This window comes from Cajanus cajan, chromosome 2 (assembly GCF_000230855.2).
Source record: "Cajanus cajan strain Asha chromosome 2, NIPB_CcT2T_4, whole genome shotgun sequence".
Taxonomy (NCBI): domain Eukaryota; kingdom Viridiplantae; phylum Streptophyta; class Magnoliopsida; order Fabales; family Fabaceae; genus Cajanus; species Cajanus cajan.
In genome coordinates, this window is record NC_138518.1 from 73,644,555 (window position 1) to 73,671,689 (window position 27,135).

Consider the following 27,135-nt stretch of genomic DNA (forward strand, 5'->3'; position numbering starts at 1 on the left):
TAAAAGAATTAATTAGTTATTTGTATTAAATTTTATTATTTTTATTAATTATCTTTGTTATAAATGATAAAAAATATATATATATATATAATTGAAACATAAGTAAATGTAGCTGTTTTCTGCATGGGGGTCCTAATCCTGTAGCCCTATAGAAGTCCAACTTCGGTTAGGACTTGGAATAAATAAATAATCATGGTTAAATTTTGATTCTTTAAGAATAGTGGTCTCTGTAAAATAAATAAATAAATAATGGTTAATCTGCATGGAATGTAATTTTGGTTGAGCAGTTGTCCTAAAAACAATGATTGAGTTGAGCACAAATATTATAAGTTACAATGTTTTTTAAGATTTAATTTAAGATTGGTGTAAAAAAAATCAATTTAAGATAATTAATTAAGTGGAAACAACTATTGAGATAACTGATTAAGTCAAAACAAAATGCAACAATTAATTATGTATTTAATAATTAATTTATGATATTTCATGTGAAAAATTAAAACCTAAACTTACATTTTGCTAGTTCAAATTAAGATAATAATACATAATTCTTTTATTGAAAGTTTTTTAATATTGAAACATAATAACTGTCTTAGTCTTTAAATTTCCATTAAATTTATCCCTTAAGAATATAGAAAACCGTCAAAGTTATTTCTATGAAAGATTTAACGCAGACAAAAATATTTTTGCACGATTAAAAATCAGTTTAACAAAAAAATATTAACAATGTTCGTGCAATAAAATGTTATATTTAAAAATTAATTTGTAAAAAATGAAAGAATAAAAGTAAGAAAATTATAACGTCTATTATCCACGTCTAGAAAAGCTAACGCAAATATAAATACATGGTCAATTTTTAACTGTCTATTTAGTAGGAAAGGGAAAAATACATGAAAAATAGTGTGGATAAAATTGAAAAGTTTAATGAAAATAAGTGAGACATAGAAAAATTTTTATTTATAGGTGCTTAGTTTATAAATATATATATGAAATAAAGTGAAAATTATTAGCAGGTATCTTCCCTAAAAAACAATACTATGTTCCATACTTTTTATTTTATCTTTTTCCTCTATCAAACACATTATTCTTTTTCTAATTTTTAGTTATTTATTTCTTTTCATCCTTATTTTGTCTTCATCAAACAAAGGGTAAAAGATGTGTTGGTGCATGTTCGGGAATAAAATGATACGTCGTATTTTATTTTGTTTTTGGCAACAAATAATTGATTTTGTATTGAATTTACAGTGGCTTTTTTACCATAATGCTCTTTTCCCCCCCTAACTATCCAAACTCATTGTTAAATAATAACAAGTCAATTGACAAATTTTATAATTTTTAATAAATTTAAATTAATAACAAGTAATGTCTGAAAGCACATATTAAAAAATTACTTTGTTAACACATATTTTCAATAAAAATATAAAATCATTTTTTATGCAAAATTGAATAATACACACTCTTTTCTAGAATAATCATAATTTTAATACTAAAAATGTTTTAATATTTTTTAATTTATTTATTCATTAATTGTTTAACAATTATAATTAAAATGATATATTATAAAAAATATATATTTTAATAAATTTATATAAAAAATGATACATTTATTATTATCTGATAGTTATATAAAAAATGATGTTAGTATTTGAGACACATAGAGTAATTCCTTTAATATTGTTGATAATACTTTTAATTAAAGTCAAACTTCAATAACTGACGCAATAAATTAATTACCATAAAAAACAATAGCTAATTTTTTAAAAATAAAGTTAATTATTAAGTAAATACTTGCATTACTTAAAAAATGAGAGAAAATTGATGAATAAAGAAAGAATGATAGAGGCGTTTTAGGTGGAATAATAAATGCAGAAACGTTATACGAAGTGCAGAACAAGAGTGATGAGCACGTGTGTGTGGATCAGATGGACACAAACACAATCTGAGATAGTAATGCTCCACAAGTGCGGTCTTACATCACTGGCTCTGCACTTGTCTCCACTGTAACACTTCTCTTTCTCTCTTCTTATCCTCTCCACCTCCTTCGCCCATTTTTCCTTCTCCTTCTTCTCCTCTCAGACTGCCCTCTGTCTGCGTGCGTCCTCAGGTACTCTCTCTCTCTCTCTCTCTCTGTTTTTGCCTCATCAAGAAACAAACACACTTCAAGACTTAGCTTAGGCGTGTGAGAGTGTGTAAAGTCTCAATTTTTAAAGTCTTTGTGGATTTGTTCCGCTGCTGAGAAAAAAAAAAAAAAAAAAAAGCCTTGAGAAGAAGGTGGGTGTTTTGCATGCTTGCTTTCAATGAAAAAGTATCAAACTTTTTTTTTTTTTAATTTTTATTTTAATTCTTGTGGATTTAGAAAAACTGTGAAAATGGGTTTCTTCTTTTCTTTGCATGGATTTGTGGGGTTTAGTTCAATTTTTCTCTGGCTTCTCAAGCCGAAAAGAACTGTGGGATTAAAAAAATAATTTTTTTTGTTGTTATTTGTGGTTGCAGGTGTTCCTTGTCAAGATCTGTGGCTTTCAGAAGGAAAGATGAATAGCTACTATGGGTACCAAGAGAAGAACACCTTGAGAAGCTGTGAGGAGATGAGGATGGAAACAGTGATTTGCCCCAAACCTCGCCGATTGGGTCTCATAAACCACTCTTCCATCAACACACACATAAGACCCTTGAGGCACCCCATCAGGTTATTCTCTCTTCTTTTAGGCCTTCATTTTGTGTTTTTTTTTATTTTTAAACCTATTCTTTTATAAAAATCACGACTTTTCTCTAATTGTTCCCTCAAAAACCAGGTACCAATTAGAGATGGAAGATTCAGGAGTTGGGGCAGAGCTTCTGGATATCATCCTCCCCAAGGTTCTTTCCCATGTTAATCTTTTGTTATATACTAGGAAACCAAATTACTACAAAAAAAAATGTTTACTTTCTTATATAATTTTCATGTTTTCCCTCGTACTGGTATTTTTCTGAGAAACATAGTTATATGATAAAAGAATGTTGATTTCCCGTGAAACCTAAACGATCCACGAAATCAATTTTTGCAGATGATTATCAAAGGTTATATTCCCGTTTTGATTTTTCTAGTATTTCCCTCAAACAAAGTTAGATGATCAAAAAGTTGATTTCTTGCGATGCCTCCAAGATCCATTAATTTTAAAGTGGGATAAAATTTATTTTTGGTTCAATTGAGGTTTTGATAGAATTCATTTGGAGCCATTAAATGTAATTAGGGACGTGTGTTTAAATTAATCTCAGCCACAGACTTTCCATTGGAATATGTGCAATGGGAGGATTATGATAATTATTCATGATCAAAGCTTGTGAACCCTTTTGATGATGATATCTTTAATCAAAGACTTTTTTATTTGTTTGCAGGAAAACTTTTATGTGGAAAGATCTGGTGGCCAAGTGGTAGCATCATCACCACCATTTTTCTGTGGATCTCCTCCTAGCAGGGCCTCAAACCCCGTAATCCAAGATGAGCAATTTGGTAATGGGAATTTTAGTCCATTTACCGAGGCATCCTCTTCTTCAGCTCGTGGTTGTGTTCCAATGAAATTTGGCCACACACCAGCTGCTGTAAGGATCGAAGGTTTTGACTGTCTTAACAGAGATAGGAGAAGCTGCAGCATCTCTGCTGTAGCATAATCCATTTTTGAAAAGAAAAATTAAAAGAAAAAAGAGAGAACTAATACAGGAAGCAGAGAAAAGAAGGTAGACGACAAGAAGTCAATCAAGTTCTAATAGCAGGAGACTTTTTTTTTTTTTTTTTTTTTGGAAAGAGGAGCTAATCATGTTAGAGTACTATGTGTATATAAGGGGTCTGTGCAAGTTTGTTTGAGTGTGATGTCATGTAAAATTTCAAGATGGGAAGGACTCTTTATATTTTTTTGTGTGGCTTTTCCTTTTGATCAATAAAAAGAGGGTAAGGCTAATAGGGCAATTGTCTTGTTAGATTCGTAGGGTCTTATAATTGCTGTGTCTGTCACTCAGCTCCTCCTTTTGTAATTGTAATTTGGAGGAAATTGAGGAAAAGTCTTTTGAATTTTGTATATTATTATTTATTAATTTTTGGGTGCCCGTTTTGGAGGTGATGCCTTTGGTTTAGATGATATCATGATATTCTCTCCAATAGAAGCTGCCTAATCCTCGCAATCCACCCATTAAAAAGTTGAGACTGTTTGATTGTATTTTTCTATTAGTGCAATCCATGATTGTGTTCTTTAAAGAGAGAGACACGAGGGAAATAAAAATATTGGCTTGGAAAGCAAAGCAACCAAGCGCACTTCTTGGTTAGATTTGAGGCATTTTGCCTTGTCTTGTGTTTTAATTATGGATTTGTTGAACGATGGAGGTTAGTAGTTGCTAACGTGAGGGTGACGTGGAATGGTGTAAAATATGTTATCAACAGTCATCAATGTCCCATGTGCGTGTTAGAGGGAGGATTATGACAAACACACATGTTAGAGTAGATTTTTTTTTTTTAAAATCACATCTATCATGGCTGGATAAGGCATTATCGACAGTAAAATTCTCTCTTTTTTAATATTTAACACAGTTATGGACTCAATTCAAACTCAATTATTGATTAAATTAGAATAATTTCATATCAAAATTCAAGCTCAAAATTACTTATTAAACCAGAATAACTTCTTATAAGTTGATTTATATGTTTATCTATTTTAGGGCAGATAGTTTTGGCGTGTCTTTATGGTTAGTGGTTGATATGGGCCAGCGATGTTTGCCTATCATAACCTTCACATGCATGTCACAGACTAACCGTATAAAGATACATGTTTTTTTTTAAAGTGTGATATAGAAGCACAAGGTTGTTTACCTATTGTTCTACGCGGATCAAGCTGTACATCAACTTGTTGAATGCTTGTTGTAAATACTTTTTCTATTTTTAACTGGAGTTTAGCTCTCCTATGTTTGCACATAAACTTTGATTCTTTTTTTATTTTTTGGGTGGTGTCAGACTTGTGAATACAAATACCCACAAAAATGTCACCAATATGATTAAAAATCAAGTGCTAGAACATACCAACGAAATAATAATATTTACATGGTGCGTCAAATAGTGAAAGAGTATTCTTGTGCTTCCTACTTTACTTCCATAGTTTTTGAGGTCTAAGGCTGCCTATACTGACGCTTTTTTTCATACCTGAAATCAAATTTAAGAGTTCAATGAGCACAGGTTTTAAGAAGAAAATAGTTAACATAGTATTCATATCGGCTTCAACTTTATGTGACATACCTGATGGCTTCTTCATGGGGTCCTTCAGTTGGCTGCCAGTGATAGATGGCGCTAGGCCTAATTTCCTCATCGCTTGAACGGTTCTGCGAATAGCTTTAGATCTGCTGAATACATAAATTAAGAATGTTAAAAAGAAATTGAATAATGTGTACACTAGTTTTAAGCATGCATGACTACTAAATGATGCATGTGAGGTTAATTATCACTGATTGTTCCCGGCCATGCATGAATACACGTAGGCATCAACTGATGCAAATTTAAAATGCATAAAACTGATTTCCTACTATGCAATAACCTTAATATTGTAACAACTAGCTAGGAAATTATTAAAAAAAATTCCTTTCTAATATGAAGATTTAGTAACTGTTTAGTGTTTAGCAGGAATGTAAAGGGCAGTGGCCAAAGCCGTAATAGAGAATAAGCACTACTCACCTCTCCATCTTCTCTGATGATTTTGTGCCTCCAGTGATACTTGAATTTTCAGAGCCATCAGTTTCCGTGCCTGGAGCAATACCACTGTCCGAAAGATCACTCGATCTTCCATCAAAATCAGAATCTGTGAATCCCGAAGTTTCTGCAATATGTTTTCCTATCTCTCCCCCAGGAAGTTCATATTGATGGGAAAAATCATTTTGGTGCATATGATCATCGAAGTGCTTACTACTTCCACTTCGTGGAATCAGGTTTCGCTTACGATTGCTACCTTTGAGTAATTGAAGCCTTTCAATATCCTCATCTTTTGCCAAAAGAGCGCTCTTCAAAGAAGACACCTGGAAGTCAGGCAAGGAAGAGGCTAATTAGTTATCTGTTTGGCTCTAAACAAAAGCTTCAAATTAAAGTAAATCAGGGTTGCTTTTAAGACTTAAGTTTGCAAAATGAAATTCATTCAAATTTACGTTTGCAAACTTTAGTACAAACATGCACTTCAAAGTATAAAATGAAAGGAAACAGATATATGATCAACTGAAAGGCATTTTAGTGCATTCACAAGGCGCATTTTAGTGCATTCACAAAGCTGAAAAGTGTGTAATACAATCATGCCAACATAATCAATTTGGTAGACAAAAGGTAAGGTACCTGTTCCATTAATTCTCTGACATCTTTGCCCTCTTTGCTACTTCGTGCAGCTCCTAATTCAATTCCAGCAACCCTCTCAGCAAACTTTAAAGTGCTGAGAGTTTCAGAATATGAACTAACGTCTGAATTAATCTGGAAAAACATGAGTGTCTTTGCTTGACCACCTTGTGCAGTAAAATCAAAGACAAGGTTCAAAGCTCAAAACAAATTCTACATGAAAAAGATTGAAGGCGTGTTAACATTGATATATGATGCACAAAGGCTTACCAAGAGAAGTTTGTAGAAGTTGAGTAAGCTTGCTGTTTCTGTAAGGTACATGAGGACTCTTTTGAGAAAGGGCAAAAATAACATCTCCAAGGGCAGCTAGTGATTTGTTTATATGCTGTGCTTCCTTAAGCCTATCCCCAATTACTTCAGACCGATCTACCCTTTCACTTCCGGCCAAATCTACCAAATGAAGATTACCAACCATAGTAGAACCAGTCTTCGAATCCTTCCCACGAACATGAATTGAGACCACACTGTGCACATAAGTTTACATGATGTCATCATAACAGAAAGCCTGCATTTCAATGTTGAAAGTTAAAGAAAGGATAAAAAAAGTGGTGTAACCTGTGAGAACGGCTACTTCTTTCATTCATAGCAGTTGCACCAATGGCTCTATTTTTAAGTCCAATGTCCATTAGCTTCAACACATCTGGAGGTGTTTTCACAGGGAACAAGCTAGCATCTGGTACTGCTAAGCCATTTGGTAGCGATTGATTCAATATCCCAAGTGTGTGCATTTAAGGAAAATAAGAGGGAAAAAAACTTGAAGGAAATCCATGCAAAAAATAAATTGTCCAAATTTATTGAAAGAAAGGATATTTTTTGGGAGAACCATCTGTTGCTAACAAGTCACGCACTTGCTCATTATATATCTCAACCATTTGAACCCCAATCTCATACTCTACGAAGCTTTGTCTACTTGTGGAAATCCTGAAGAGGTCATTTAGAGCTCGATAATTAACACCAATAGTCTCGCTTGTTGCCCCATTCGGACCAGTCTGAGAAAAGTTGGCATCTTATAGAATGAAGAATTCCTTCAATAGCATGATGTATGAGATAAAAATCAATATATCCAGAATGTTCATACCATTGTGTAAGTTTTCCCTGAACCAGTTTGGCCATAAGCACATATACACACATTATACCCATCTAAAACTGATCTTATTAAAGATTGGATATCAGAGTATACCTCCGCTGCACCATTCACATTATTAATATCAACATTAGAATGTTAACATAACTAAAAATAATGGGTGACTCTGTAATCAAAAGTTTTAATCTTAAAAGTGGCGTGTATATAGCATAAACCTTGAGTTGTGGCATGGCCAAAAACCCTGTTAAACTTAAATGACCGAAGAGCATCTTTTCCTTCTTTGGATGGATTTGCCACAACCAAATCATTTTCACCAATGTGTTCAACAATAGACTGTTTTTCCTTCTTTTCTGAAAGAAATGGTCTAACTCGACAATATACTCTGATATTTCCTGTATCAGAAAAAAGTTCGTGTGAATTAATAGTACACTTGCACATAAATAGTCTAGAAGACAGACACAGACATTGCCACCTTTTAATTCTTGAATCTCGTTAAATAGCTTTTTGTTTTCAGCAAGAAGAGCATGGTAGTTCGCAGCTGCCAGTGCCATTGGTTTAAGATTTGCACCTGAAGAATTAATTTACAATCAAATGATCAGAATTACACCTCCAAAGAAGGAAAGAGGGTGCACTATAAGATGGCATTCTAATAACAAGGCCTACCTAATCGTTCCCACTCCTCTGCATAAGCCGTTTGCTCTTTCACAACACTTTGCTTCATCGATTCCCAAGATAATTTCATTCTCTGGATGTTTGCAAATTCAGTACAAAATTGTAATGTTTGACACATCAACAAGATAACATTGACATTAACACATTTGTATGTTTACCTGTAGGGAACTGAATTGAAATTCTACAACAGTCTGCAATTGGTTCATTTTCATTTTCCACTTCTGATATTTTGATTCAGAAGAAACCTCAAGCTCCTTAACCTTATTTTTTAATTCTTCCAACTGTGAGCACTTAACTTCATATGTTTCTTTAGTTGTTTCCAGTTCTTCCTTCAATGATGAAATTTCAAATTTGTTGTCCTCATGCTCTTTCATCAACCTATTGATTTCTCTTTCATCTGCCTTCTTTCTTTCCTCTTCGATCCTCTCAGCCTGCGTTGAAGGACCAAACCAAAGGATCCATAATACAAGAAAACATCAAAATTCTCTATACCATGTTAAAAGCTGGTTAATACAAAGACACATTTAAAGCATGTATTAAAATTATTTTTTACAAAGGTAAATAAAATTTCTTATTTTGGTTTTTATATTTAATGTTTTCATTCTTATTTTTAATTAGCATAACATAATATGTAGCATAAATATTATAACTTAAATTTTAACACTTTTAACTTTAAATAATTAAAATAATATAAAAAAATATACATGTACGTGCACCACACGAGTATAATCTCATACGCTATTTTTATCTTTAAAAGAATTATTTGATATTGTAATTTTAAGGAGAAAATTGATGTTAAGTAATATTTGAGATTAAATAAGTAGTTTGTTTTTCAAATAAATTATAGCATTTTATTTATAAAAATAAATAATGATTCAAATAATATTATACTAATTAATATTAAATTAAAATTTTTAAATGATTGATGTTTTAATTAGAAAAATACATAGATGGATGTTGTGTGGATATCAATCTAGATTAATTAAAATCTCTTGTCTGTATATAGAAGTGTACCAGTGTATTGCATATCTTTAAAAGTAAGAAACCGTTACCTCATTTCTAAATTCTTCCAAACGATGCTCGTATTCTTCCAATCGATGCTCATATTCTTCTTCCAACAGTGAACATCTTTCTTCATATGTTTTCTTGGTTGTTTCCAGTTCATGCTTTAATGCTGAAATTTCCAAATTTTTGTCCTCTTCATCTGTTGTTTTTACTTGTCCTTTGATCTCTTCTACCTGTATTGAATGGCCAAAGGGCTCAAAATACAAATAACACGAAAATAATTATATAAGGATAAAATTTGAATAAAATTCCTTAGATGTTTTTATATTATTTTTCAATCAAAAATAGAGTAATAAATTTTTTAATAAAAATTTACTAAAATAAAATTCTAATTCTAATCGAAAAACAATACCAAAAGCATAAAGAAATGCATCTAAGTTTTGTCTTTTAACTAAAGCCTCTTGGTCTTGTCCAATCTCCAAGGTGTAGCAATATATTGCTTAGCGTGCAAAGTAAGAACCGTTACCTTATTTCTTAATTCTTGCAATTGATGCTCATGTTCTTGGGCTTTCAGTGTAAATTCTTCTTTAGCACATTTAGTTTCTTCTTCCAACTGTGAGAATTGTAGTCCATATGTTCTTTTGGCTGTTTCCAGTTCTATCTTGAAGGCTGAAATTTCCAAATTTTTGTTCTCCTGCTCTTTTATCAACCTAATAACTGCATTTTCATCTAACTTTTTTTGTTCCTCTTTGATCTTCTTAACCTGCATTCAAGGGACAAAGAACCTAAAATCCAAATAACACGAAAATAATTTAATTAAAAGTCCATCAATATGCTGTTTACTCTGCAAAGCAAGAAACCATTACCTTAAACTGCTGAAACTTGGTAGGAAATACCTGTTACAAAAGTTCCCTCCGGTAAATAGAAAACTCATACCAACATGCAAAAGTAACTAGCAAGCGGATAAAGTATGTTGCCACTTTTAATTGGAAGGACACGAAATAGAGATGATTTCAACCCAATAAAATTGATCTACTTCTAACAAAATGACTACACAAATGTTTTGTGATACCTCACTTCCATCTTTAGTTCCAGATGCAAGTGCCTCGAGTACTCGTATTCTCGATTGGTATTTTTCTTCTCGAGCCTTAAAAAGATTGTTTTGCTGAAGTCACAGGGTAAGAAAGTGATATGAAGAAAATTCCAGAGAAACCAAAAGTAACTAATTAACTAGCTTTTGAAAATAATGTAATGAACATAACATACAGTTCGTAAATGTTCTGCTTGAGTTGACATGCGACGCTCAAGCTCTTGAGTAACCTTTTTCAATAAGCAAGCCACGCGCTGAACAACAATTATAATAAACAATGGTTATGAAACTGTGTGGAACATGTGTTTGTGGTGCTATGCAACCCAATTGCATGGATTATATACATTTGGTTTTATGAATGATTTTATGAACATATGTAACACCAAACCAAAGTCTCCAAGGCCATACATGAGGTATTTCCCCATTTCTTCTTTCAACACTTTCTTCAAGAATACCATTCACCACGGTCAGAAGCGATTGAGTCGGTGCAGTCTGTATCATTAGAATCTGAAACAAATCAGTGATGTATCAAATAGAACATAAAATGTGTATCTATACACATAGATACGTGAATAAAATGCAGAGTCTTGAGTTTAAAAACTTACATCTAAACTGTCTGACGTCATCATTTCTGATATTTTTGCAGCAGGAAGATCTGCGTAACTCCCAGGTTTCAGTTGAAACACCTCATGGAACTTATGACCAACATGGTGTATCAATGAAGCTGGTGATTCTGCAGAGTATACAAATAAAACTAATCACTTATAAACAAGAACACCATCTATTTGGAAACTGATGATGGACAAAAAGTATAGATAAGTGGTATCCTAACAAGAAATTTCAAGGAAAAGGTCATCCAAAGAAAAGTTAAGATTTAGCTTAAGGACAAAACTTTTAGATAAATCATATAATGTCATAAGTAACTAAATCATTTGTTTTGGTAACTAAAGTGGGCATTAATAACAGAAATCAAATATAGGACTAACACTTTTTATAGTGCATGTAGTTTATTTACCCTTAGCTTTAAACGTACAAGGTAGGACTCAACAAATTTCTTTTCTTAGGAAATTCAAGTTACAGATAAGTTTTTTTTATTGTTGACAAGAAATTGTATGTATAAACACACAGTAAAGGAGTCTGAGTTGAATAAAATTCACCGACCCGCCATAACTGGGGTACTCATAACACGTTGCAACTTTGACCCAGCTAAACTCTTCTTCTGGTCTCCACTAAATGATGGAGAATGATGAAAATTGGGTGGTATATTTACACGAGGGCTCACCGTGTTGGAATTAGTTACAGAAATATTATCTCCCAAAGCATTCCGCAAACTTTTTGCTCTGAGTGTTAAAAGACAATCCACAACAGCTTTCATAGACCCCTACACAACAAAAGACACATGTAACCCCACAAAGAACATGAAAGAGGCTTATGAAAAACTAAATTAGAATACATTGGGAAATGTAAAGTTTTTTATACTGCGATTTAATTATCGACTTTAGACAAAAGTTAATTAGGATTAATTTTTCGAAATACCGATATTCATTCAAGAGCTTAACCTATCTTGATATATGTTTTTCCATATGCACAAACCTAGGAATCCCTCACGACATGCTTCTTTAACAAGATTCACTAACAATATTTCCTAAGGTTTTTTTGTAATAATGCCTTATTGACGACAAATGTGTAACTGTCTCCGGACTAAGTTTTGTTCTAATTTTTGAAATTAAAGCTATAATTTGAATGTATTACACAAAGTTAGGCCTCTTATACCTTCTCTAGGTCTGATATTTCAAACCGGGGTACTCCCATTCCGTCCATAGCTTTCAGAAACGATTTAACATTTTCTGATTGTGATGGCAGAGAATTATCAGGTTCACTAACCTACATAAGAGAATCCAGACTTAAAGGTATACCTCAAATCAAGTTGCAAATTAAAGTTTGAGTTAATTAAAAGGTTAAAAAGTGTTACCACATTCACGGTACCAGGTCTTAGCTTGTTCAGTATCTGGCACAAAACTGTACCATTGCTCAAGCATGCTCTTAATTCACCATCCGTGACATTTATTGGGAAGTACAATGAAGGAACAAGACTAGTTAACCAGTGAACCAAAAGCAATCGATGTTTGGCTGAAAATTTTCAAACAGAAGGAGATCACCACATGAATGAATTATGAATACACATAACATGAAAATTACTAACAGGGGTGGTAAGTTACTAAGTAAGTCCTATCAACATTACCTTCCACCTCACCATAAAAGGTCAGAAAACTCCCATTTCCATTGGAACTAGCATTTGGGCTGTCCAAGTCACTGGGTTCTGAAATGTCATAAGATGCAGAATTCATCACTATGGGAACTTCAGATTTCCATGGAGACATGTTTCAAAGAAATCCCCATTTAATCATAACATTCAAGAAACTCTTGAAAGCTCAAGCCTGAAATTAATATCCAATCATAAAAGTAACAGTTAGAAACATGGTATAATCTGAATTAAATTAGACAAATTCAATGCAATTAAAACATGATGATTCCAATTCCATTGGACAGTTCAAAACAGAAAAGACACGACCTTTGAAACCTTGTAAAGTAATTGAGGCTGAGAATATGCCACTAATTTTCTCACAAACACAAAAGACAACCTGAAAAACTGGTCACAAGAGGTTGGAGTCAAAAAGGACAATTTTTTTATGTGCCATTGAATTTCAAATTTCAAGATTTTCAAAGTAATGTTCCAACAATATAAAGAATACCAAGAAAAACGTGAATTCAACCGATGCATAATAGTTTTAAGAACCCTTTTAACAGAAGCCTAATTGAGCTCGTTGATCCTTCAAGAATGGGAAGATTTGCAAAACTGGAAGATGGAGAAGGAGAAAATAAAAGAAGAACGTGAAAAGTGAGAACAGAAGATATAATGGTGCATTATTAATTCAAAGGCGAGATGCAGTGAGATGTACGTTCACGTTGAATCAAAGATCAAAGATGGTTATTGATTCAGATTGAATACGAGGAGACTGGGAGAGAGAGAGAGAGAGATGGATCGATTGGATATATTATTATTTTTTTAATTATTTTGAATAAAAAAACAAAATTAAAATGATTTAAAAAATAATAATAATAATAATAATAACATAATGTTATGATGATAGTTAGTGTTTGGTAGTGAGAAAGAAGATAGAGTGTTCCGAGAAAACAGGAGAGTAACACTCTCTGCGTCACGATCATTTGGCGCCAAAAAGAGAGAAGAGAAGTGGCACGTGTGACGGTTTCTCTTCTTTCTAAGTTTCTAACTGTTTTCACTTTTCACTTTTCACTACTTTCTTATCACTTATCACTCAAATCAATCTTCCTATTCCCCCCTTACCAGTTACTAAGGAATCTTGGATTTGCACGTGCATCAACACACCCATGTGTCGCTGCGTCAGCTCTTTTTTTATTTATTTAATTTTTTATCCTTAAAATGGATAGGTTGATACATATAAATAGAACTTTACAAAATACAGTATTAATATTTGTTGAAACTATAAATAATTGTTTTAAAAAATATTCAAATTTAATTTCAAAATAATAAATTAAAGAGATAAATAGTTGAGAAAATCAAGTATACAAATAAAGATAAAAGAGATAAATGGTTTGAAATAACTAGGAAAGTATATTTTTTTTGGACCAAATGTTAAATCAAATTAAATTAGCAATTATATATTTGATAATAACGACTGAAAACATATTTCTTTATGAAAAACGCTTTTAATTTTGGAATTTTATTATTTATTAGTAAAAATATTTAATTTTTTTTGCTAGAATCTACGCAGGAATTTTATTATCTATTAATAAAATACTTTAATTTTTTTAGAAGTATTTATGTGAATAAAAAGATTATTCACTAATACATTTTTATTTAAAGGCAGAACCAAATAATTCAACTATGAATTATTAGACTCAACAAATTAAAGAAAATCTTATACAAATCATTTTTAAAATAAATAAATAAATTATATTAATGCTTTTTTAACAGCAGAGAAAGAAAAGAAAAGGAAAAGATTACAACGTTAGAAAGAGAACCCTTAGCATCAACTATAAGTAACCTTAGTCATCCTCACACGATGAGTACTATCCAATGTTCTTAACCAATTGCCTGAATTTGAACTCAATTTGACTAAAAATTATGCACATATATGTTGAATATTTCAATCTTTCCTCATAAAATCCGTTATATCATTATGACACAACGATGATTTAATAAAAAGTTTTGAGTGTCAATGACACAAATAGCAATGACTTTTATCTTAACAATTATTTAAAATTCAAATTAGGATTTTTATTCGAAATAAATTTTGTTAGGAAAAAATGTCTATGTTGTATGTGTTTACAGTTTTTAGCAAATATTAATTATGATTTCTAATGGATGATACTTCATATTGGATTATCTAGATTTACTTTGTTTAATAACTCATATTTTATATCAAATTTCACTGATCCAATCATTGAATTTAAAGTTCTTAATACACAAATTAAATATGTAAAAATGTTTTTTATAATTATTTATTAACTTAAATTAATGAAATAAAATATTAAATAATTTTTAAATTTTTTAAAATTTTATAGATTTGATCTGTACCTAGTTCATATATATATATATATATATATGAACTATGAAGCTTTGAATTATGAATGGAAAGGTAATATTGTAGAAGCTGTTAGAGGGCCAAAAAGCCCAGTAGAGAAGGTTAGCTAGTCCAATAATTGAAGGCTCCGATTGATTGTAGAACCTGTTAAGTTTTTTAATTTTAATCAAATGAAATATTGATCATTCTTCTTTTAAATATCAAAATTATATATATATATATATATATATATATATATATATATATATATATATATATATTATGTAAATGTACTTGAATACCAGTATTAATGTGAAATTTAATCTTAATTTCACTTTCATGTATATATTTTTATGGGGGAAAATGAACGACAAGCAAAGAAGAAATAAAATTTACGTCTTAGGAAAAACACTCCAAAGGCATTAGCCTTCAACTTGGTTATAATTTCACTTTTATATTTGTCTTAATTCATCTCTATTAACCTCCTTTAATTAATTTTACATGTTGAGTTTTCTTCAGAATATAATTAATTAGAAAATTGAACACAGATGACAATAAATAAATAAATAAAAGTAAAAAAGACTTGAATACAAGTATTAAATCTGAAATTTGATCTTAATTTCACTTTCATATTTGTTTTAATTAGTTATTGACATCTAAATTAATTCACCTACTCTGATTAATTTTACATTTTGAATTTTTCAAAATATAATTACTAAGAAAAGTTGAATAAAGATGTCAATAAATAAAACATAAAAATGTAAAATGGACTTGAATGCAAATATTAAATGTGAACTTTAATTTTAATTTCACTTTCATATTTGTTTTAATTATTGTTAACTCTATTTACCTCTTCTAATTAATTTTACATTTTATTTTTTAAAAATATATATATTATTAATTAGAAAAGTTGGAATAGAGATAACAATAAATAAATAACAAAACAAAAAGGTAACGAGTTAATATTATGAAAATTTGCGGAAAATTTAAGCCAATTTATGAAAACATAGTTAAAAGTAATGAGTTTCTATTATTTTACACTTATTTTGTTCTTACTTTTTAACATCACTTTTTTTACAAATAAAAAAAAAGTGAGACTGAGACTTGTGAAAGAAAAGGTAACTAGGAAGAGATAAGACGGTTTGAAGTTTGAATGTTAGGAAGGCCAAATTGTATTAGAGACTTGTGAAAGAAAAACTAGTTTGAGCCAATTATAGGAAATTATATGAATTGGCCATGATATGTGAAGGGGGAGGAAAAAATCTGAGACATTCCTCTCAAATAGGAAAGGACCATGATCTAAAGTGCATGTTGAATAATGAAGTTGTGAATGGAGAAGGAGCAACATGCGGTGGCTCTACTCCTATTAACAAGAAGCTAATTGCAGAAAGGGACCCAAATAAAGAAAGTGATTCATAAAGAAAAGTTAAGGATCGTGTGAGTGATTGGGAGAGGGACCAAGAAAAATTGAGACATGATGATGATTGTATGTTGTGTGATGACCCCATTTTCCATTTAGAGTGTTTGTCCTGTGCCATTACCTTTTTGAAGTTTCTGTTATTTCGTTTTCACAAAATCTGGCCCAGTAACCACAAATATTTGGACCACTCATTTCTCGTATAGAGAGAACAAAACATTCATGTCAGAATCTGTCATCTACTGCACCAAGTAGCTCTTGAGGCATCAGAAAGACAACTTTCAAGTTATGTCACTTGTATTTGTATGTAACGACCATAGGCTTAAACAGACATACCTTGTTGAATTAGTGTCCTGAATAATATAATTATGACCATACAAGAGGTCATGATGATCTTGTGGTTCTTGATAGGAGTTTTCATTTTCAATTCCCATATATCGCTGCCACTGGTAGTTCTGCATGTTTGTGCAAAGCCCCACACATAAGAGATGAAATGCGCCATAAAGAAAACAACAAAAACATGAATTTAAAGTGATTTGCTAGTTTTTACCTATGTACACAAAAACGCATCAACAATTTTTTATTTATTATGTTATAATAATAAAAACATGTTAAACAAAGATTACAAGTTTTAGAGATAAATTTAAAAATCCTCCTAAAATTAATGGTGTATCACTTTACAAGGAATGATAAAAGTTTAATAGGTGACCTTTCCTTTCACTTGATATTATATACCACAAGTGATATGAGATAGTTCCAATTAAAACATTTAATCCTTATTAATAATTTGAGACATTTATGTTCAAATTAGTTAATTTCATATATGGTTTGATTATATCAAGATATACGACGAAGCCAATATATATATATATATATATATATATATATATATATATATATATATATATATATATATATATATATATATATATATATATATATATGGACACCAAATATGTTGGAGAAAAAGATAGGAGAAGATGAATGATATGACCTGTTGATAGAGAGAAAAGATAGTATTATATGAATTGTTATATAATCTTTATATCTCTTGTATATAACAATGAGCCATCACACTGTAAACGGTGAAATTATGAAAGATCTCTTGCTAAGTAATTTCGGTTTCTCGTGAACTTGTAGAGATTGACAAGATTAATCGCATCTTCTTAACTAAGTGTGTTTGAATTCACACGTTTTGGTCAAGTTGAACGCATATAGACGTGAATTAACATTAACAAGTTGAACGCATCCATATATTTCTAAAATCAATTAATATCATTAACTATTCCAACCCAGCCCTTACCATTGACATGAATTTCAGATTTCCATTGTACATAACTTGATGAGAATATTATTAATGAATTTATTCTTCATGAACATAAAATATGTGTTTATTAAGGGCAAAAAAGGGAAAACTTGAGCTGAATTTATATGTAGTCTGCTATCATTTAAGTTATTTGAAACCCTAGAAATTAATTATTTTCAAGAACAACCATTAATTTGACAAGAAACATGTGTTACACCTTATTCTTTTTTATAATTGATCACGGTTGAATGTTTATAAACCATTTTTTTTGTTATTTATTTGTCCAACGAATTTCTCGTGCTTTTGATTGCATAATCAACTAAGGTATAAGAAGTGGTCATACATATTGTGACTATATGAGACAAAGGTAGTGTGATATGATTACTTAATATTAATGCATTTGCTTATATATCTTTTTAGAATACTTGCAACTATATATAAGGCAATGTATATGTGCTACTGGTGATTAACATAATAAGTGGTAGTTACACAATATTTATATAGAATATTTGTTAAATATTTTGTAATCATTAATACATATATGTTATAGAAAACTACTTTTATGAAATGTTTCTTAAAAATTATTTGGGTATTACTTATACCTTTTTATATATATACAATATCTATAAAAAAAATTTAAAAAAAAAACATAAAACATGGAACCGAAGTCAGGAGCAGATAAATATATATAAAACCCACCAGTCATCTCAACCTGATGACATTAAACATTGTTAATCAGCGACCTAAAAAATCAAGTAGTTAATAACAACATCAGCATTGAATAATTGAATTTCCAATAAGAAACAATAAAAAGGCTTCCAAAATTGGATTACCCAATAACGCTTAGTAAACCTGCTAGAGATATACATAGACAGAAATATCCCAAGCAACAACTCTAGTAAAATTCTAATTCAGTAAATTATCTCTATTATTATAATACAGGCTATAGGCACATACGTAGCCAAACCAAGTATTAATCCAAATTTGCAGAAAAAGCAAAGATGGATGGATCCGTTAACTGATTGATGTCAGTGATAAGCAGGAAAAGCAGTGGCTCCAACAAAGCATGTCCTCTTTACAAAACGACCTTTCATTCTAGGCCTTTTCTCTGCGTTCAACTTCCTTACTTCATATCTTATCTTCTTTGCAAACAAACGAGTCCTTCTCTTCTCTCTATATCTCGACACTCTTGCTTCTCTTCCCCCATCTAGGTGCCCCCTTAAGCTTCTCATTTCTCCATCTACACCACTCAAACCCTGAAAACGACAAACAAAAGAAAACCCACTTATCAATCATAGATGATATATAGATGTAATTGTGCATGCATATAATTGGTTTAAGTTGGGAGGCCTCCAACATCCATTCAAAAAATTAAACTGAAAAAAAAATGATTGTCAGTTGGGTTCAATAGTAAATGGAGTTTTGCCTCATCTTGAAACTGAATTAATTTGAAATGAAAGAAAAAGGAGGGCTACTTTGCAAACTCGATTTGCCAAATATAAAGTTCATCCAAACTTAAGTATGCAAATTTTAATCCAAACATGCACACAATTATCATTGAAAAAAGAAAGTTAAGTAGTAGTACCAAGCAAAAGTCATAATCAGAGTTGAACTTAGGTGGGTTTGGAGTTGTCCATGGAGAAGAACCTTGGCTAGACCAAGCAGTAATAACCTCATCATAGTTTAGTCTCAAAAATATGTCTCTCTTTGTTCCCCCTTCTTCATTAATAACCCCACCATCACACGCCACCACACCCTCCTCCTTCTCTTCCCGTGCAGCCGACAACACAGACTCAATGTTATTCCAACGAAACGCATCATCATTTGTCATGTCAAAAACCGACTCAAGATAACACGCTACATCACCATCAACTTCCTCTTCATCCTTAACCTTCACCATTGCACCTTCCACTCCCACACTCGCACTTATTTCATCGTCTTCTTTATCAAGTAGGCTTTCAACATCAGCAGCAAACTCGGCAAAATCCATGTCAGAAAAACTGTCCAAGTCATCGGTTCTCATTTCAAAAGGGTCAAATTCAAGCACAGGCACACGACACAGCATCTGTTCCTCTGTCTCATCGTTATCCACAACCACCGGTTCTTCCCCTCCGAGCTCCGGCACGAGGGGAAGAACACTGTTGTTGTTGAAGAGCACTTCGTCTTTGAGACGTTGTTGCAGTGCGAAGTGTTTGTTGTTGTTGTGACGCGGGGTTCTTGCCTTGCGTGTGAATCCACTGTGCCATGCGTGCGTGGTGGTGGTTACCTTGGAGGATGCGGTTTGAATCCGAACCCTTTCGTGCCTGCTTGCTAACTGGTTGGCGGAGTGAACCAAAGTGTCGCAGCCATGGCAGAGAAAAGCATCGTCAGCTGCACAGAACCACCTTGCCCTTCTGCGGATGCAGCTGTCGCAGGCTCGTGCTGTCTTGCCTCCCAAGGCACCTGTGTCTTTCATGTCTCTCATCGTAGAAACCTTTCTATGTGTTTTTGGTTTGTCAAGTGTGAAATGCTAATAACAATGGAATATTGAAGTGCGCTTTTCGTTTATTTATTTCCTTAGAATCAGGTAGGCAAATGGTTCAATTATTGTTGGTGTGTGTTGAGACTTGACAGCGTACGTAGTGTGGCACTGGGGCCTGTCGTTTTTATTTTTTTGTGCTTAGGGTTTGTTCATCCCAGACTCAAAAACTCATTTCCCCTAATTAATAAACATTTTTTAGACTTAATTTTCTTAAGAAAGATCTCCCGTTTAAATTTTAATTATACATGAAAAAACATAATTAAAAGAAAATATATTACAAAGTTGATTGGCCAATTTCTCTTACAGTCTTACTACTTTCTCTCAAATCTCAATCTGTCCATGCACTTTTGGTAATTTCCAGTGGAGGTTCATGGGACCCACCATTTGGCCTCATCCCAGTGTTTATTGGCTGGAGATTTGATGTTCATCTTGTTCTCTGAAATCCCATTGGTTGCCTTTCTAATTATGGGATTTCTCATGGACCCATTTGGTAGGGACCTACTACTCTACTAGGGTTAGTATGAGTTGTGCATTAAAATTTGAGTACGACCCATTTGTTGTGTTACTTTTATAATTCAATAATTCCTGGTAGAACATTAAATTTCCAATTTGTGGTCCCTGGCATGAGGCTGCTTTCACTTCACCAGCGGTTGCCTTCTACCCATCCCTTGTCCTTGTCATAGTGCATTTTCAACCAATGGATGCTGGGCGGTGCTTGAATATGTATTATTCATTTATTCTGGTTAACTAATTTTGATACTAACTCTCAGTTTTAGAGCTCGTTACTTCTGTTTAAGAAAAATCTAAACCATAATTAAAGCATGGTTTGTGTTTGCTAATGATTTAGTTAAATATGGTAATAGGGGGTTTTGTCTTGCTTTCTCCCTTTATCTTACATTGGTGGCTGAGTTTTTTCGATCATAAAACCCACTAATTTTAATTTGTCACTTTCTATTCATTTTCTTTTGCACGCCATACGTACGTAAACATTGGTGTTAAGGGTAGGAAAGGAAAATTAATGTGCATAATTAACCTGGTCACCAGCACAGAAACGGATATATTGCCTACCAATGGGTTCAAATTTGAAGTATGGTTAGTTCAATCATAATGTCAATTTTTACGTAGCAGTATCTTCTGAGTAAGTTATGCTTAACTTAGATTTCCACGGATGAAAGGACTATTTTGATGTAACAGATAGAATTAACTCCGAGTGTTGACATTTTAGGAATCAATACAAAGAATAGTTCACCACAGAATTTTGCATTTTTTTTGGGCCAGTAAGTATTCTAAATACCAAAACCATAAATTACAACCTAGTAGCAACAGAATGGACTAGTGAAAAGTCATGGTTGGAATTCCAATTCAGAAGCACATTTAGACATTCACATTCTAGGTGCTACCTATAGTCTATCCTATCATGCAAAATTTAACAGGGGGAAAACGGGGGACAAATGCATATATAGAATAAAATTTATGTCTACTCACTACACCAAAATTATTTTTTTTTCAATTAATTTATTATTTAGCGGTCATATAAATGACTATTATTTTTTACCAGCATTTAAATAAAGGCTGGTGTATCCAATATCGTTAATACTATTATCGGCATTTATATAAAATACTGGTAAAGATCTATTAAATTGTCGAGAAAACTTATTTTTTTTAGTGGCAATTCTAGTAGCCATTTTAAAGGCTATTAAAAGTTATTTTTTCAATTGTCTCCTTTACTTTAAATAATTTATTCCTATAATTTTCTTTTCTAAATTCATAACTTATATACTTTTTTTATCTCTACTCGATGTGGAATTTGTAAGATAAGGGTTGTCTTTTATTTATATATTTTTTAATTTATTTTTTTAATTGTCTTGTCTTTTAAGAAATGTGAGATTTATAAGATGAAAGTTGCTCTCTAATTGTTTTATAACATTATTGAATTTGGTAATAATAAGTGATTTGATATCAATTTAAAATAGTGAATTAGGAGTCAACCCTATAAAATGAACCTGTAAGGTGATAGTTATTACTCACTTATATACTATTTAATTATCTTATCTGTAATCGATGTGAGAATTAAGTTTTTTCTAATAAATAATTGTCGTTAATAATAAATTTTAATATAATATAAATATATTTTTAGTGACTATTATATATTAGTCATTAATATTTTTATATATGACGACAATTAAATTATTATCATTAAATAATTATCGTTAATAACAAATTTTATTGTAGTGACTATACATAACGCGTGGCATGTGGATAAAAGCCTAAAGTGCCGAGGAACATTGTTAATATCAATCTGATAGCGGTATTTTAAAATCTTCATAATCGATGGAATAATAGTAGAAAGTTATTTTATGACACCTGTTCTCATTCAACGTCAACATGAATGCAAATGATCGATCAGATATTCCTACCAAAACATGTAGCTGGTAAAAATAGCTATCACTCAGATGATGTTTTGCTTATAATTGCTTCTTCCCGTCAGATTTTATCAGCATTATTGGCTTGGAACTTTCTTTTACTTATTGTTTTCTAATACATGAACCGAACCGTTACTAATCTTGTCACCTACACTTTTTATAGAAAGAAAACCTAAAAAAGAATGAAGAGTAATCCTTTAAATAAAATTCCGATATGGGATAGCATGTAGTAAACAAAGTTACTTGTGAGGTTTTTCAATAATAATTGTATAAGAAATGCATGCATTTAAAAACAATTTTTCTAAATAATTGTAAGTTTCTCTTACCTCCTAAATTAATTCATTTGAATAAGTACAAATTTGCAAAACTTACCTTCAGAATTTTTACATATGATTTGAGAAGTAATAAATTAAACGTATATAATAAAATAAATTTAACGCAGTTGCAGCAACAAATTAATATCAATATTTTTTACAATCAAACCCTTCTAAATCAAGGGTATAAACTACAGGTCCTCCAGACCGATAAATGGAATTCCACCATGATCAAGTGGGCATAACAGTGGTCTCAATTAACAACTCAAACCCATGAGAATAGAAACAAATTTTACAATAGAAAATCAAAGATGAGAAACATCAAAAAAAAAAAAAAAAAAAAAAAAAAAAAAACAATGGCTTTGTACAAAAGTTTTGTACACCAAAAGTTGAATACAAGATATGGGTTATTGTACTCAAACTTCCAACGCTTGATTAAATCAGAAAATAAAGGATAAATTTTAACACGAATAGTTGCAGCACATTGATCAAAATTTGATCAACCCTTCCGAAGGTGGCACGAGTACTCAGAGCAGCCTTAGAAACTGGCAGTGGCAAGAAGGAGGATGGCTTTGGAGACACAACAAATGGGTCTACATGATATGGTGACAAGGAAGGTGAACATGATACTCCACTATGACTTTGATTATCTACAACAAACAAACAAAAGTTGAAAAGAAAAGAAAAATATAATTAAGATGTAAAAACAAATCAGTTATCTGAAACTTATGCAGCTCTTGTTGTAGAGATGATCATGTTTACTAGTAAAGTAGTTACCCGGACATTGGAGGTAAGAAGAGTTCTTCATACTGCAAAAACAACAACTTGTGTTAAAAAGCATTTAATTTTCTAGGGCTTATAGTATAGTTGAAATTGATGCTATGATTTTTTAGCATATGCTAGGGCTTATAGTTATTATGAGCATTCAACTTGCTTACCTACTGAGAATTTTGCCGCCCCTATGGCCACGGTAAACACATTGGCTCACATTGCAACCTGTTTTTGAATGCTCCACATATTCATCGCCGATAATAAGATTGGATCCTTTGCAACGTAAATTATAGCAGGGTACATCCAGTCCAGAAGGAACACATCGCATCCTAGTTAAATTAAGAGAGTAAGCAACCACACTTCGACTTAAATTTTGTAATTTAAAGTCAAATTTTAATTTGCAAGCAGATGTAAGTATCTTACTTGATATCCATTGATTCACAAGTGCATTTGATGCAGTTGCTGGCAGTTAATGTATATGAGCCATTTGGGACCATCATACTCTCATTGTACCAATTCAAGGTTGCTGATGAACATGCTGCAAAGAACGGTAGTACAAGTCTAAAGAATATTATGTCAATGTAGTAATTATTATGTAGCTGATGAATCACTATATCTAATGAAATTTTCCTTACTTGGAAAAATATTCCTAACGTACCTCTGTTCCATGTGACAGAATCCTATATTTTATGAAACAATTTAGTTGAAACGCGAATAGATTAATAACTTATCTTTTTTCAAGAGAAAGGAATCTTATTCATTCCCTAATCATCCTTCGGGATTATTGCATAGCAGAGAAAGCCCTATGGACCTTAATTTCTTGAAAAAGAAGGTAACATAAATAAAAGATACAAGAAATTAACAGTATATATATGTCCCTTATTTTATTTGTATTATTGTGTTATTTATGTTTTACACTTTTTTCTTGGATCAGAAATTTGAGGGTGTAACATTAGGGCTAAACCACATCCAAATTCTAATAGAGCTGTGTGGTTGGCACATACGACTTGATTATCAGAGATCCGCTGTTTGATTGTTTGTCTTTTATTTATTTATTTCTTTCTTGTACCTTTCTCTGAAGTACTAAGATAGTCTGTGAAAAGTTAGTACATGAGTGTGTGGCAGTGCGAGAGAGACTAGTTTTATTGTTTTTACCAACAGGGTTTATAAGCTTATAATAAAACTCTAAAAAGTACGGCGTCAATTAATTATATTGGCTCTTTTCATTTTACCATAAATATAAAAAGAAGTGTCCACAATAAATATTTCAATACACATTTTTAATACATTTCATATTATTGGTAAATTATATTCACATCGAACTAAAAAGATTCCTTTTTAAATGAAAATAATTTAAAGTTTCAATAATAAAGTATATGAAAAATCGTATTTAAATATATATATTAGTAACATTGTTAAATAAATATGTTAAAGTGTGTAATATTATTGGGGTTTAGGATTGACTAGTAGTTTTTATATTCTTTAATTTCCCCTTGAATGACACACAAAGTAGCTTTTGCTTTCTATATTTTTTTAACTTCTATATATGTATATTTTATATTAAAAAAATGCTATATTTACATAACATTAATTCTTTATCCTTTATTTTCTCATATTCCTCTCTTATTGAAGAGACAAAAACAAGTTTTAGCAATCTCTTTCTCACTTTTATATGATGATCATAAAAAAGGTGAAAAAGGCTAAGAGGAAAAAAAAAAGCGAGCTCCATCTTGCATTAAGGTTTTAAGGGAGTCATCACGACTACAATTGTGATCGCATTGATCATATTTATCAATACTATTAAAGATTGCAGGAAAATTGCAACCATAGCAGTAATTTAAAAAGATGTTTCAATAAAGTGTAATCATGCAAAACCAAAAGAAAAGGTTGAGGTGTACAACAGTACTTATATTATTAAGAAAAGTGGTGATGTATTGAAACATATATACCAACCTGCAATGGGAATAGATAGTATGTCTCCGGAATCCACTTGAGTTTCCCCAAGCCCATTCACAGTTTCCAAGTCCGAAATAGTTGTCCCAATCATTGTTGCAATGCTCCTCAAGCTCTCCCCTCTCTTCACCACATACGACATATAAATTGCGGTCCCTCCATTGTTCAAATTATTAAAGCACGTGCATGGCAGTGGAATTACAACTGTGCCTCCACTCGTCAAGGGGTTGGTGGCATTGATGCTGTTCACACTCTTAATTTGTTCACCACTGACCAACCCACCATAGCCATCTGATATGGTAGCAAGAGTGTCTGATGCATGAACAGTGTAAAGGATTGACATGGACCTTCGGATCCCATCCACACATGAACATGAAATAGGTATTTTGACTAATGATTTTGCACTGAGGATTTGGTGTGCACTTGATTCTGTTATGGGGAAGATGGAGTTTGAAGCCATGATGTCAGACACGCTTACATGGAAGCGAGTGGCAATTTCGGAGAGTTTGGAGTCCCATGGCAAGAGATAAGAGAGAAGAGAGGGACATGAGTCTGAGGAATTGCATGGTTCAATGGTGGACTTTGCTTCAACTAGACATAGATAACTGAAAAATAGGAAACACAAGATCTGAGGCCAAAGAAACTTCATATATGATTTCTCTTTTTTGGTAATTGGATTAGTCCAGAGGCGGGGAAGTAGTTATATATAGAAGATTTTAGTTGACTACATCTACCTGCCATCCTCTCAAGTCTCAATTGAACACTAAACTGTTAGGTGTGTGCATGTGATCATTTATATATACTTTTTTTTTTTGGTCTAATAAGCATCATGTAAGTAAAAATTTTACACCATCATTTAATCATAAACTATTATTATGATAACTAAGAAATAAGAGATATTATGTATCTCTATTTTTTAAATAAATTAAAATTGAGATGAAAAAGACATTAAAAGAAAATAGTGATTTAGATTTATGAATAAAATAAGAGGATAAAATGATTTATATAAATATAAAACTTTATATAATAATATAAATATAGATGATATAGATTTATATAGAGTTTTGTATTAATTATCTTAAGAATCATATTAATTGTGATTTTTAATTGATTTATTATATAAAATTATTTTATATTGATAGTGTATAATTATTAAACTCTATTAGTTATTATTATTTATTTAAATTAATATGATATTGTGGACATAATTTACCTATAAAATTATGAAATTTAATTTATTAATGAATTTTGAGATAAAGTTATTAAATAATATAATAAGTAATTTAATAAGTAATTTGCTTCCTGTATAACAAGACATGTGACCAAAAAAAAAAGTGCCACTCATCAATTAGGGCTATAAAAGCAAATAAGTATGCAATGCATAAAACGTGGGGGATTTCAGATTTTTCACGAATACCGTAACTGGGCAAGAGAAAAAGGAATTTAGGCTTACTAACCGAATGATAGATTTACTGAATCGGAGAAACATAGTTTATCGTCAATTTTCCGAATTAAGAATAAAAGAAAATTAACTCGGAGTATATAAAAATAGAAAATGTAACAGACATATTTTCTGGTCAATTC

At 31.5% G+C, this 27,135-nt stretch overlaps 4 protein-coding genes across 10 annotated transcripts; 1 reads left to right on the top strand and 3 right to left on the bottom strand.

Moving 5' to 3' along the window:
* Positions 1-1,932: 1,932 nt before the first annotated feature.
* LOC109803605 (uncharacterized) lies at positions 1,933-4,109 on the top strand. 2 transcript variants are annotated; one of them, XM_020365246.3, is made up of 4 exons: positions 1,933-2,101; positions 2,491-2,683; positions 2,790-2,853; positions 3,373-4,109. In XM_020365246.3, exons 2-4 carry the CDS (start codon positions 2,529-2,531, stop codon positions 3,643-3,645), a joined length of 492 nt encoding a protein of 163 aa, XP_020220835.1. In that variant the 5' UTR covers positions 1,933-2,101; positions 2,491-2,528; the 3' UTR covers positions 3,646-4,109. The 2 variants fall into 2 exon arrangements, with proteins under 2 accessions (XP_020220835.1, XP_082925148.1); XM_083069022.1 differs by lacking the exon at positions 1,933-2,101 and adding an exon at positions 2,132-2,268.
* An 819-nt stretch (positions 4,110-4,928) lies between these two features.
* On the bottom strand, positions 4,929-13,328 carry LOC109803349 (P-loop containing nucleoside triphosphate hydrolases superfamily protein). Of its 6 annotated transcripts, XM_083069017.1 has the most exons (26): positions 13,200-13,328; positions 12,993-13,096; positions 12,812-12,889; positions 12,482-12,677; positions 12,212-12,369; positions 12,013-12,123; positions 11,401-11,620; positions 10,845-10,972; positions 10,648-10,746; positions 10,416-10,493; positions 10,222-10,314; positions 10,016-10,045; positions 9,676-9,912; positions 9,197-9,403; positions 8,303-8,575; positions 8,136-8,217; positions 7,945-8,040; positions 7,688-7,864; positions 7,467-7,573; positions 7,198-7,377; positions 6,944-7,107; positions 6,599-6,852; positions 6,332-6,495; positions 5,687-6,024; positions 5,255-5,358; positions 4,929-5,161 (listed from the first exon to the last, which is right to left on the bottom strand). In XM_083069017.1, exons 4-26 carry the CDS (start codon positions 12,618-12,620, stop codon positions 5,106-5,108), a joined length of 3,495 nt encoding a protein of 1,164 aa, XP_082925143.1. In that variant the 5' UTR covers positions 12,621-12,677; positions 12,812-12,889; positions 12,993-13,096; positions 13,200-13,328; the 3' UTR covers positions 4,929-5,105. The 6 variants fall into 6 exon arrangements, with proteins under 6 accessions (XP_082925143.1, XP_082925144.1, XP_082925142.1 ...); XM_083069018.1 differs by having other exon boundaries at positions 5,255-5,355; positions 12,993-13,291; XM_083069016.1 differs by having other exon boundaries at positions 12,993-13,276.
* Positions 13,329-18,325: 4,997 nt separating this feature from the next.
* Positions 18,326-20,143, bottom strand: LOC109804170 (zinc finger protein CONSTANS-LIKE 16). Its single transcript, XM_029272308.2, has 2 exons — positions 19,155-20,143; positions 18,326-18,825 (listed from the first exon to the last, which is right to left on the bottom strand). Exons 1-2 carry the CDS (start codon positions 20,031-20,033, stop codon positions 18,598-18,600), a joined length of 1,107 nt encoding a protein of 368 aa, XP_029128141.1. The 5' UTR covers positions 20,034-20,143; the 3' UTR covers positions 18,326-18,597.
* Positions 20,144-22,931: 2,788 nt separating this feature from the next.
* Positions 22,932-26,808, bottom strand: LOC109803350 (lysM domain-containing GPI-anchored protein 1). Its single transcript, XM_020364884.3, has 5 exons — positions 25,552-26,808; positions 24,022-24,136; positions 23,766-23,927; positions 23,605-23,636; positions 22,932-23,477 (listed from the first exon to the last, which is right to left on the bottom strand). Exons 1-5 carry the CDS (start codon positions 26,198-26,200, stop codon positions 23,263-23,265), a joined length of 1,173 nt encoding a protein of 390 aa, XP_020220473.1. The 5' UTR covers positions 26,201-26,808; the 3' UTR covers positions 22,932-23,262.
* Positions 26,809-27,135: the final 327 nt, after the last annotated feature.

Coding starts and splice junctions, on each gene's coding strand:
- LOC109804170 (XM_029272308.2), bottom strand. CDS start 20,033: ATGAGAGACATGAAAGACACAGGTGCCTTGGGAGGCAAGACAGCACGA. Junction 18,826..19,154: donor CTGATTATGACTTTTGCTTG/GTACTACTACTT, acceptor TGTCGTTTTCAG/GGTTTGAGTGGTGTAGATGG.
- LOC109803349 (XM_083069017.1), bottom strand. CDS start 12,620: ATGTCTCCATGGAAATCTGAAGTTCCCATAGTGATGAATTCTGCATCT. Junction 7,378..7,466: donor CAGGGAAAACTTACACAATG/GTATGAACATTC, acceptor AACTTTTCTCAG/ACTGGTCCGAATGGGGCAAC. Junction 6,025..6,331: donor TCAGAGAATTAATGGAACAG/GTACCTTACCTT, acceptor CCTGACTTCCAG/GTGTCTTCTTTGAAGAGCGC.
- LOC109803605 (XM_020365246.3), top strand. CDS start 2,529: ATGAATAGCTACTATGGGTACCAAGAGAAGAACACCTTGAGAAGCTGT. Junction 2,684..2,789: donor CCCTTGAGGCACCCCATCAG/GTTATTCTCTCT, acceptor CTCAAAAACCAG/GTACCAATTAGAGATGGAAG. Junction 2,854..3,372: donor TGGATATCATCCTCCCCAAG/GTTCTTTCCCAT, acceptor ATTTGTTTGCAG/GAAAACTTTTATGTGGAAAG.
- LOC109803350 (XM_020364884.3), bottom strand. CDS start 26,200: ATGAAGTTTCTTTGGCCTCAGATCTTGTGTTTCCTATTTTTCAGTTAT. Junction 23,928..24,021: donor TGTGAATCAATGGATATCAA/GTAAGATACTTA, acceptor TAATTTAACTAG/GATGCGATGTGTTCCTTCTG. Junction 23,637..23,765: donor GGCGGCAAAATTCTCAGTAG/GTAAGCAAGTTG, acceptor TTGTTTTTGCAG/TATGAAGAACTCTTCTTACC.